Source organism: Balaenoptera acutorostrata, chromosome 1 (assembly GCF_949987535.1).
Source record: "Balaenoptera acutorostrata chromosome 1, mBalAcu1.1, whole genome shotgun sequence".
Lineage (NCBI taxonomy): Eukaryota > Metazoa > Chordata > Mammalia > Artiodactyla > Balaenopteridae > Balaenoptera > Balaenoptera acutorostrata.
Genome location: NC_080064.1, coordinates 61143375 through 61156300, shown reverse-complemented (window position 1 = coordinate 61156300; position 12926 = coordinate 61143375). Strand labels below are relative to the sequence as shown.

At 35.2% G+C, this 12926-nt stretch overlaps 1 protein-coding gene across 10 annotated transcripts in view; it reads right to left on the bottom strand.

Annotated features, from left to right (window-relative positions):
* SRSF11 (serine and arginine rich splicing factor 11) overlaps positions 1–12926 on the bottom strand; it is a 46477-nt gene that overhangs the window by 9237 nt on the left and 24314 nt on the right. For all 10 annotated transcript variants that reach the window (XM_028166713.2, XM_028166715.2, XM_007182916.2 and 7 more), the window contains 5 exons: positions 11534–11626; positions 10682–10731; positions 8880–9007; positions 7074–7155; positions 1822–1953 (listed from right to left, as the gene is read on the bottom strand). In XM_028166713.2, coding sequence (XP_028022514.2) covers positions 1822–1953; positions 7074–7155; positions 8880–9007; positions 10682–10731; positions 11534–11626 — 485 coding nt within the window. The remainder of the gene's footprint in view (positions 1–1821; positions 1954–7073; positions 7156–8879; positions 9008–10681; positions 10732–11533; positions 11627–12926) is intronic.

The window sequence follows — 12926 nt, the reverse complement described above, 5'->3', positions numbered from 1 at the left end:
CCAGGCCTCCACTCTAAGGTCTTTTTACAGATTCTTCTAAGTTTACTTTTATTCCCCACAGCATTTTTTCGTCCCAAGATTCTAGGCAAAAGGTAAAATATATACATATTTATAATATATATATGTCCCTTATATCCTTATACTCATAAACACACACCTATTTTCAACTATTCTATAATTTTAGAGATTAAAGTATCTCTTCGTTTGTTCTAAACTAATCCCACCCTATATTCTGTATTTCATTCCCTCCCATCTTTGCTCATCCTGCTCCATCAGTTATCCTCTCTATTCATTCAAGTCCTTATTATCATCGAATTCCTAGATTACTTTAATAGTCCCATAAGTGGCCCCAGTCATGTTTTCCACAAATTGATGCTATACCCCCTATCAGAAATCTTCCGAAGTACAAACTTGAAAATATTAATTCCCTGCTCATCACTTTTCAATTCATTCCTGTTGCCTCCTGGATCAGCCGCAAACTCCTTAGTGTGAACAACAAAGCCTTCTATGGTGATCTGTCTCCTTAACTTTCCTGACCTCATTTCCTGGTCCTTCTATACCAAAATACTTGCTATTTCAAGAATTCATGCTAACTTTGTAAACATTCTCTACCTGAAACCATGCCCCCGAGTCCAGTCAAATCTATCAGAATTCAACACTCAAGAGTCACCTCTCAATAAATCTCTTCCAACATCCTTAACAATGGCCCTTCCTTTGTAATTACATTCATCTCTCTCTTAGTATAAAGAAAGTTCCTTGAGGGAAGGAATGCCTAATTGCTTTGTATAAAAGATGTTTCATTAAGTAAGCTTGTTTGTTTGACTGACTGAATTAAGAGATGACTAACTCTAAAACATGAGTAGAAGCCTCGTTAGAGGATGAACACTCAGTAAAGCTATCCCAGAACCTCTGTCCCCACTTGAGTTATATGCTGACCAAGAATAAATTTTGTTGCCCCCTCCCTGTGATCCTTACTATTTTAATTACATAATTAAATATATGAATGGGTAAAGTAGTATAAAACATACGGCTGCTTCTAGAAAATTAAGGCAAATATTTTAGAAAGAGATAAAGGACATTTGTTAAAAATTAAGTGTTGTGAAATTGTATTGTGTGACAACAAAAAATGGGGGAAAAAAATCTAGGTATTTCCAAGTAACAGAGTTCTCAACACTTTTAAAGGTGGTTTAAATGAAAAGAAAGTGATTTGGTATGTTATTACTCAAGACCAGGCCTAATTTCAGTTTGGCCCTATATGAAAAAAACAAATTACTGAATGCATGTTTAAGTTGAAATACAATGTTAAGGTGGGGATGTCTGTTTTTTTAATGAATCCTCACTTTAATTCTCTACTGGTCCCCAAACCATGGGATAAGACTGTTAAGTATGGTTCAGTCTCTGGAATATAGCAATATTGAATTCATATTTACAAAGGTGCTCACGATGAGGTATATAAAGATGAATTAGAAAGGCATGACTGTCTGCCATAAACTCTTTGGCATACCAAGAGATGTGGCTGGTAACACTAAATCCTTAGTAATGGTTGAATGGAAAAGAGGAAATGAAAAAAGGCAGTAGAAACAGCTAAGAATTTTTACTACAAAGAAATTTTCTCTAGGCCTTCAGCTGTAAGTAGAAATCTCAAGTTTATGAAGGAGCACAAGAAAACAATGTCAGCCTCCTCCAACAGTTTCTTCCTCAGTACAGTCCTATCTCCTATCATAACCTCTTCTTTGTCATTAAAGCAGCAGTATTTGGGGGTGTTGGGAACTCTAAAATTTGTCTTCCCACTCAGTGTTTGTTAATAGTTTTTTACTGTACCTGTTTTTTGATGTGCTCCTGGACCTTCTACCCCTCTCTCTGGAATGAGATCTTCTCCTTCTTGGACTTTTGGATCGTCGTCTACTCCTTGACTTAGAATGTGATCGCCTCCTTGATCTGCTTCTTGACCGCCTTATAATGTAAAAGGAAGCAAACACATGTATGTAAATGGAAAAACACTAGCTCTGTTTCTGACTATTTCATATAAGCATCAGACAAAAGATTCAGACATGTGGACTAGCCATCAGTAAGTGAGGGTAATTTCCTGCCATTATTTATTTACTCCACACAACATCTTTGATATCCTAGAAATTAGTAAATACCTTTTAACACCTGGAATTCCTCACCTTTTAATCTTTTGCTCAACCTGTCAAATCAATCCTACTTTGCCCATTGAAACTACAACTCCAAACTTAAAAATACTGCTAGAGAATGAAGGAAAACAAAAAATATCTGACTCATTTGCATCATTTCGCAATTACATAGCATTTTTGCAAGTACACCTTATTTGATTCCTCACTATTGCTAGTTAAACCCATTTACTACTTATCGAATACTTATTTATGCCCACTACATGCTTTACAAATACTAACTCATTTACCCTCATAATAAACCTAATAAAGTATGTACCATTATTCCCATTTTAAAAATGGAAACCATACAGTGCGTTGCCTTCTATGATTTCCAATTGTTCTCTGAAATATATTCCACTTCTTCGATTTACAGTTTAAGAGAAATCCAAGCAATGCAAGCATGATACAGATACATACAACTCCATACAAACTGCCTTTTCTACTCTTATGTGTCCTCAACATTACATCATTACTCCCTCCTTCCTGCCATGTAAGAGATGTTTCTCTCTGTGCCTACCGCATACCACCCCGCCCCCCATACTTTCTCTGAAAGGTTAAGTGCAATGAACCTTTTGATGTTCTTTGATCCTCTTTCCTATATTTTATTCCTTTCTATTTTAAGAATAATTGAAAATAAATTGCAGTTCTTTGCTTAGACTTGGTCATTTAATTTCTAGTGGACCATTCAACCTCTTTCCATGGAAAACTTCAAATACAATTTAAACTTTTTGCTTTCACTTTTTCAAAGTGCCAAAGGATGGACATTTTAGTGATGTAAAAGATGTGTGTTCAAATCTCATTTATAAGCCAGTTAACTGAGAGCATTCATTATTTAACCTCTTTGAGCGTATTACTTCAGCAAAGAAAAATAGCACCTCCATCACAGAATAGTTGAAATTATAAAGCCCAGCTCAGTGCCTTACTGTAGACATATATATTATATACTGACTCCCTCTTCTCTTACTGATGTGCTAACTTAGTATTGCCATCATTCTCTAGAACAGCTGTTTCAAAACCCATCAGTAGTAGTGTCTCATCAAAATTCAGTAACTTTATGTTTTGCTCATCTCTTATTTTTGACCATATTTGAAACTATCTACTAAAGCAATCCCTCTCAATAACATGTCTATATCCTAGGAAATTTTCATGTAATGCTTACCTACCTTTTTCTAAGCTCCATAAGGACAAGGGGTATATATGTCTATCTTATTCACCACTGTACCCTTGAGCAACTACTATAGTGTCTGACTAGTAAAAGGTACTACTAATATATTTTGAGCGAAATATTGACCCTATAAAATATCAGATCCATCACTTTCTTATTAAGAATTAAAAAAAATTCTGGAAAACCAAAATTGATGCTATTAGAATTAAGTAGTGTTCATCTTTTAAGAATTCTGGCTTTAACAAAAATTTAAGTCAACAATCATCTTAGCAAAACTGTTACACATTTATCCTACCTCTAATGTATATAGAAAAAAATATAGTTGTAGGAAAAAATCATAAGTGCATTCTTGTAGGTTTCCTTCTAAACAAAGTGATTAATAACATAAAATAGTTTTAAAAAATCTAATAAGCAGAGGTATTCCATCAATCAATTTATTATAAGGTGCTGAAAGTTATTCTTCAACAGCATTGCACTGCAGAGCCACTTCAACACAGTTTACATAAGCTTTTAAAAATTAGAAAAATATAGATTATCATATTATGTATCTAAATACGTAAAAAGCTTATTGAACGTAATGGTCATTTTATATACCAAGATGATTAAAATACTACAACAACTCAAAATATTTATCTTTCTGTTATGAGGCATTACTACAAGTGTTCAAAAAGCACTTTGTTCAGGGAAATAAATGTTTCACTGTTATTTCCCATTGGTCATAATTAAAATTAGTATTTGAAAGCCTTAGCATGTCCCTGTTATGTACAAAGGAAAAAGATATAGGTTCTCCTTTTTAAGTCTTTCTAAGTGTTAAACTAAGCTATGAGAGCACCTGTCCTGGAAGGTTAGGATTCTAAGTACAGGCACAGCTCAGAGATACTGAGTTTGCTCCCAAACCACTGCAGTAAAGTGAGTATCGCAATAAAGTGAGTCACAATGAATTTTTGGTTTCCTAGTGCATATAAAAGTTATGTTTATACTATACTGTAGTCTGTGAAGTGTGCAATAGCATTATGTCTAAAACAGGGTACGTAATTTAATTAAAAATGTTGCTAAAGATTGCTAAACATCACCTGAGCTTTCAGTGAGCCGTAATCTTTTTGCAATAGTAACAACATCAAAGATCACTAATCACAGATCACCATAACAAATATAATAATGAGGTTAGCTATTTTGGAGTGGCAATTGACAAGTGTGGAAAGATTAAACCAAGATGAATAGTAAAGATCCTTGAACACCATTCTAAGGTTTTATGTGTCAACTTCTTAAGACAATAAGGAGCTTCTAAAGGTTTCATAGAGCTGTGACATGTTTTACATTTGGGTTTTTGAAAGACATCTTTAAGAATGAGATGGGCTGGGGGAAAGTGGGTGACAGACACACCAGACAACACCACCCTGTAACATTCTGCTACAGACTGAATGTTTGTGTCCTCCCAAAATTCTTATGCAAAACCGAATACCCAATGTGATGACATTATGAGGTAGCGGCCTTCGGGAGGTGACTAGGTTATGAAGGTGCAGCTTTCATGAATAGGATTAATGCCCATATGAAAGAAGTCTCAGAAGACCCCCTGGTCCATTCCCCTATGTGAGGACACAGTGAAGAGACAGCAAACTATAAATGAGGAAGCAGGTCCTCACCAGACACCAAATTTGCTGACACCTTGATCTTGAACTTCCCAGCTTCCAGCACTGTGAGAAGTAAATTTCTATTGTTTATAAGCCACCCAGTCTATGGTATTCTGTTAGAACAGCCAAATGGACTAAGACACAGTCTAAGAAATGACTTATCAATGTTATGGGGTCTGTCAATTTTTTTTTTCAAAATAATAACAAGATATTATCTGCCTTTTCCACTGTGACATTTGCACTAATGGTGCAAAAGCAATGGTGGTGTACAAGTGCTGGCATCTCCTTATTACAAATCAAGGTAGCGGCAACTGAACATATTATCTACTGTATTCTTCACTGGCATTTGTAGTATGCGCTTGCAGTAAAAAGAAAGAAAGAAAAAAAAACCCTGCCATTTTCACTAAGGATGTCTTTGATAAAGCCAGTAAAAACTATTAATTTTATTAAATCTAGTCCCTTGAGTAATATTAGAGTAGTATTATTTTTGACTAGTAATATTAAATCTAGTCCCTTCAGCAATATTCTGTGCAACAGAACGGGTAGTATGCATAAATCACTTCTGATACTTTATAGTTCAATGACTGTGTCAAGGAAGACACCTGTGTGATTGAGTGTGAGCTCACCTAATTGCTTTTGCCATGAAACATCATCTTTACCTGAAAGAACAAGTGACAAACCATGGTTGTTCAGACTTGGGTATTTGGTAGAACACTTTCATGGAAAATGAGTGAGGTTTATCATTTCAAGGAAAACAAATTTGTTGCCAATAATAAAATTTGAGCTTTCAAGAGAAAATTAAATTTTGGAAAACTTGAACACACCATTGTGAACTTGACAGCTTCCTAACACTTTAAAACGGTTTACCGATGAGATGTGTGGCGATATTACCAAGTCATTTTTTGATCTTGTGTAACAAAATGTGTCAACATTTGAAAACTTGGATAATGCAATAAATCAATCATTTTCCAAACCATCAATGCATAATTGTACAAAAGCATGCCTGAGAAAAAGATACATCAAGGTGTAAAAAAGATCAATAGATTTTAAAGTAGCAAAATATAAAAGGTTCACTATTACGGTTTCAGATTCCATATTACTACTATCTTTTAAGAAAGTACTCTTGTTAAGTTTTGGTATTCTATCAAAGAATACTATTCCCAATTACCTGAAAAGACTATAAAACTACTTTTCCCTCTTCTCACTATATATTTGTGTAAGATTTTCTACATATATTAACCAAAATATACTGCAATAAGTTGAATGCAGAATCCTGTACATGTCTTCCAGTAAGCCAAAGGTTAGAGAGATTTGCAAAGATTTAAAACAAAGCCATTCTTTTAATTTTTCTGGAAAAGTTTTGTTTCAAAGCTAAGTTAATACAAATGGGTTTACTATTGTTATTTCAGATGATGGTTTCAAATTTTATTACGGCCAACACTGACAGATGTAACCCACATAAACAAAAGCTCATCGGAGTACTCAAATATTCTACAAGTATAGAGGTCTTAATACCAGCAAGTTTGAGAGCCACTGGGCTAGAGAGACCCTTACAAACTTATACAGGAATGTCATGTGAAAAAGAAAATACACTGGTCCTTTTAAATTGCCTAGTCTTACTCTAGGTAGGATAAAGAATAATAGGTACTATCATGTGGTTTGTCCAATACAAAGAACAATCTCAAAAAAGGATAACAAGTTGTCATCTGCAAATATTCAAGCTTTAGATGGTAATCTGCAAGCTGCATGACAACATTCCATGTTCAAACTCTCAGGAGTCCGGTGAAAAGTCAGAACTAGAATTCAAGTTAAAAGTTTCAAGTCCAGTGTTCTTTCCATAGTACTAATTCATCTTAGTGCTCAAATCCCAGTGGCTTCCTCCTAACCCTGGATTTTTGGGGGTTTTAAAGTATCAATCATCCATATCTTTTCTCCATTTATATATGTGTGAACACTAATTCTCATACTCTGCTAATAGCAGTAGTTACCAAAACCACTTTAACCAGGAGCTAATTAGGTTAAGAGATAAGCAGATGTGACATACAGAGAAATTATCTTTGTCTAAGCTACAACTTACTACCAAAAAGCAATCAATCTAATAACCTGTGCCTAGAAGATGAGGGAGTCCTCCTCCTCCTAGAACGTGATCTTGACCTCGAGTGCCTTCGTTTTTCTTCTTTCTTATCTGGATTTAAAAGAAAAGGAATCTGGCTTTAGACATCATCAAGCAGGAAGATTATTCCCATTCAGGAGTTATTCTTAGAATTTATTACCTTAATTTTCAGCTTTAATACAAAATTCTTAAATTCAGGCAGCTAAAGGTTCCTTTGACTATTTCATTTGCCAGACTTAGGAGGCTGTCAAGTGTCATCCATAAAACAATCTATGAAAATAATTACCTTTCTCATTCTTTACCCTTTAGAGATTTCTAAATCATGAGTCCCTTTTTCCATTTCTAGGTTCTACTTCCCCAAGTATAGCTACCATTCACCCAGATTAAAACTCTAATCTTTACATGTTTATGTATTAATAACATCTCCCCAACCAGTATTTAAGTGTAAAATATGTTTAAAAAATACGTTTATAATAAAAATTTAAAATAAACATTTAAAATTGTTGGTCCAGCAAAATGTTCCTTCTTTCATTCATCACTTAGCTCTACGCTCCTTTCCTAAATAAATAGTGTCTCATTCATTAACTCTTTTCACTATACTGCTGGGACAGAACTGGATTTTACTAAGCTAGCTCTTTTTTTAATCTGTCTGTCCTTCTTCTTCCTCACTCATTTTCAACTGTATAAGTGCAGGGAGCAGAGCTAGAAAGATCTATCACCATTTCCTTGTTTTAAAATAACACATAAACTCCTTAACTTACTCCTTTAACTTAGGACATAATGAAAGAGAAATACAGCCATTGCATTCTTCGTATATGGACTATGAAAGTGAGACTGAGTTCCTCTTTTACATTTAGATCATTTCATTAATAGGATTCAATTTATTGTGAATGTCATTATTAATAAATTAACAAAAATCTTGGGGCAAAAAGAAATTCATAAAGAAACCAATTTTAGTCATTTCAGTTATGAGTTTTCATTGAAAACAGAAACGGTATTCTGGCTTTGGAGTCGTACAGGTCCAGCCATGTGACCTTGGGCTAATTATTTAATAATTTGTTGATTAAATGAGATAATACAGAAAGCATCTGGTATTAATTTATCTATTATACTTAACAATTATTTGCCTAATACTATATATAATAAAAACCATCCCATTTATTAAGAAATAGAGTGAAAAAAATGAATAAAACATTGTTTTTAATGGGAAAAAAAAATTCAGGACCAAAGATCCAAATATATACAGGAAGACAATGGGACAACCATTCACTTCATCTCAAAAAGACAATCTGCAAAGAATAATATATTTGCTTTTCTTTAAACAAATGGCATAAACAGAAGATCTTTAGTAGGTTTTCTTGGTCAAATAAAAGACTGAAATCAATTAGGCTACCCCAACTTAGGCAAACATAAATGATTAAAAACCACCAAAAAAAAAAAACCTCATAAATTAAAAACAACCAAAATATCACACGAAGCATTAGGTAATCCTAGGCACTAATGTTTCAGAATGAAGAATTCTTTAGTTTAGGGAGTAGGAGGTGCTTGTACACTGTAGGATGTTTAGTATATCCCTGGCCCTCTACCTACTGGATGCAGTTGGTACCAGCATGACAACCAAGTGTCTCCAGATATTTCCAAATATGCCTGGGTGACAACTCTTACCCATACCACCCACCCACTCCCAAACGAGAATCACTGCACTAAATGATCTTTTCACGGAAAATAAAATTTAAAAAAATGACTGAAGTATTATTCAACAAATTTCCAAACATAATTGCATAAACCTATTTTACCTGGTTCTATAGCAGCAGAAATTAGGGACTGTGCTTCTCGTACTCTCTTCATGGCTTCCTCTATTTCTTTACTAGAGGTATCTGATTTCAGACTTGGTGAAACAAGACCAGCAGCTACATGATTCAACCTGGAACAGAACCAAGAATTGTATGTGAAATATTTAAAAATGTACAACAGCATTTCAAATAAATACATGTTCCTATCATCATTTTAGTAAGATACTCCTTGAAAAAAAGTGTGTGGGGGGGGGAAACTCCACAATAATTTTGATAAAATTATATGCAATATATATATAGTATAGTAAGCTTTTGAATATTTACAATGGCACCTGCATTTTAAAAGACTCAGAGATATGTGGAAGAAAAAAAAAAATCTATTTAATTTTGCTGAACATCCATGAACTTGCTATGCACATTTTGAGAAATGTTAGTACATGGGAATATGCTGATGCTAAAGATTTTTGATTAACAGAACCTTCCTTAATATGATTTAAAAACTTTTACATCATCATAATTTCGTTGGGGAAGAGAATTACTTTTAAGCTTGCACATGGGGAGAAACCGAGGCAAAAGCCAATGGCACACCAAAATTACTTACGAAATTCCTGAATGGAAAGGCTAAAGATACACCTTAAGGGTTTATAAAAGTGAAAAAATACTGTAGACACCAAGTTGAGGCTGGTAGTTATTTGTGGGTAGAGTGGGAAATGTAAACAAGAATGAGTACACAGGGAGTTTTAAAAAACTGTATTAGTGATATTTTTATAAGCAGGGTGGTAGATACTTGGATTTTACCTGATAATTTTTAAGAAAAAAAATGCCACTAACTACTATAATCAAATGAGTCTGTCCTGCCTCCCCCACATGCTCTCCCACTTACTGACAGTGACTTTCACCAAGTTAAGAAGAAGCAGCATTAAGTTCAGATTTAATATACTAAGAAATTACCAATGAAAACATCTCATGAATTTGTGATATATCAAGTAGGAAATATAAGTTACAGCATGAAGAAAACTTTCCAAAGCCCCTAAAAAGATGCTGACTATTATTATGTGACATGTATTACTCCTTTACTCTGGGCTAGTGTTTCCCTCACTTCTGCCTTCCTCTTATTCATCCCCTAGGGCAGTGGTCCCAAACCTTCTTGGCCCCAGGGACCAGTTCTTTGGAAAACAATTTTTCCATGGACGGACGGGGGTGTGGGGGGATGGTCCAGGCGTAATGCGAGTGATGGGGAGCAGCAGATGAAGCTTCACTCGCTCGCCGGCCACTCACCTCCTGCTGTGCAGCCCGGTTCCTAACAGGCTGCTGTGGACCAGTACGGGCCGCGGCCTGGGGGTTGGGGACTCCTGCCCTAGGGCTTAGCCTCTCTGATCTTTGAACTAAGTTCTCCTCCTTGCAATAAGTTCCCATAGCACCTCTGTACTTCCTCCAGTTGGATGCACATGCTTTACTATAGTTAAACAGTGTCTCCCTTTCTGAGTATAAATGCTATGAAGGCACAAGCTTATAGTAGGTAGTATAATTTTTTAAATGAATCAACTAAAGACAACACTTAGCTCTTTACTTGTCATCCTGGTTTAACCTATTTACAATGGTTTTCAAAGACCAATAATTATTCCAAAACAAAACCCTTTATAGATGGGCTTACCTCTGGATTTTTTCTCCTTGTTTCTAGAAAACAGGATTACATACTGCATGCCTTGAGAAAACTTTCTTTTAGCTATCAAAAATAAAATACCTGTTCTCTAGATATTATTATCTCTCTATCACCAATGGAAACAGAAGAAAAAAATCCTTACTTGGGATCAACAGTACTCATAAGTTTCAGCAACTGGTCTGCAGCAAGAGACTGGAAAAACAAAAAAATAGCAATGAGAACACATAGAACAATAAATGATTACTATTTTAATTTTTTTAGTATGTTGAAATGTCCTAGAACAATCTGGCAAACCTATAGAAACTAATATATCCCAAGCACAACAATGACCAATAGAAATATAATGCCAGCCAAATATGTCATATTAAGTTTTCTAGTCGCAACATTAAAAAAGTAAACTGGTGACATTAGTGACTGTAGTACTGGATACCCAGAGCTGCTTTATCAAGTTAATTATGAAGATTATGAAGCTGAACAGTCCAGATTTTATAGAATAATCACCTCTTGCTTATTTTAAGACTTTCTAAGGGAAAGTAACATTTTAAGGAAACATGTAAAACAAAACTCAAAGTGCTTAGTCAGTATAATAATCAAAAGAATTCCATAAAGTAAGGACTTCAGAAAAAAGTTCAGCCAAATCGCAATGAGGGAAAACAAAAATTTCTAAATGAGTAGATGACAAGAGAATAAATTATGAACACACATTCCTATCATTTCATGACTTTATTTTGACTTCGTAAGATACTGATGTGGTGTTGGCTTCCTGTGAAACTAGTCTACTTTGAACTTTAACAAATGAGAAATTCTTTGATGGGCAAGGGGCTAATAATGCAGTGACCTTTTAAATCTCTCATTAACAAGTTTACATAAGAAAAAATTACTACAATATACAACAGTCAGTTATCTCCTGCTCTTGAAATGCAAACTAACATTTAATGCAGTAAATTTTTTAATTACAAAAATGAGCTCAGAGTTGAAGGGTATTAAGTTATACCTGAGAGTTCAAGTTTGCTCCAGGAAGCCCAAGTGCAGCAAGGGCAGGATCAAGAGTAGGAGCTCCCAAAGCAGCCAATGGAACTGCGCCAATCTGTGAAATTTCAAATTTTATTTATTTAAAATCTTGTTTGTTTCCTTTACTGTGGGGGTTGGGGGAGTGCATCAACTTTTTTTTCCTCTAAAGGCCAGATAATAACTAGTTTAAGTCTGTAGGCTGTGCGGACTCTGGTGCAACTACTTAACTATGCCACTGTAGATCAAAAACAGTCAGAGACAATACATAAATAAGTGGCCATAATTGTGTTCCAATAAAAATTAACAGATAACAGGGGTCTGGCCCAAGAGCTATAGTTTGCCTACCCCTGCTATAACATGATGGCCTCATTTTTCACTCATCACAGCACATTTATCCTTAAAATCAGAATTTAGAAAAAAATGCAAAGATTTTCACACATTCTTGTGCCATTTATAAATATTTACTGCTTCTTAGCTCCAAATCCACTGTTTGTTGTCCTACTGTGTGATAGTGAAGGCAGCACCCTCATAAGCATTTCTCCTTTGACAGCTGGCACGATGTTAAGCTTTATTTTTGGGGGGAGCTGGAAGGACACTGACTGTGGAAGGGAGTCTTTCTAGTTCTTATGTCTCCTTTCTGATTCTTACTGGCAGTGCCCCATGGGACACTCAGTGGCCTTCACCTCAGTGAGTTTCAGTGGCAACCTCTTAGGCAGCCTCCTAGCAAGTTCCATAGTACCCCAGAGAACTTTCTACTGTATCTACCTTTTTGAAGGAGGTCTGAATCTTAGCCTTGAGGGGGAAGATGTGCCCCCTCACCCACATGTGTTTCTTTCTTGTGTTTCCTTCCTTAGCTTAGAAGTAGAGGTTGCTTCCTATACCTGCGATTCTGGTACTCACTAGAGTTCCCTTAGTAATCTCCTGTTACTAATTAGTAATTCCTTATACTAAAACTTTTCTCCTTCGAATTACGGTATGGTTCTGTCTCCTGCCTGACATAATTCTGATTAGTCAGTTTAATGCACACAAACCATGCAAAATCTTATAACTTTGGAGGCCGTTGACCTTCTCTACAAGCACTGTGCTGAAATTTCTCCTAGTTTCATTATTATTTAGTAAAAATAAGTTACCAAACTTCCTGCAATGTAACTATTTACTGAGTTAAAACACTGTTAATACAGTTCATCCTTGAACAAAATGGGGGCTAGGGGTGCTGACTCCTCAGGCAGTCGAAAATACACCTGTAACTTTACAGTGAGCCCTCCGTATCTGCTGGTCCACATACTTGGATCATGCAGTACTATAATATGTATTAGTAGAAAAAAATCCTTATATAAATGGACCAAGCAGTTCAAACTCATGTTGTTCAAGGATCA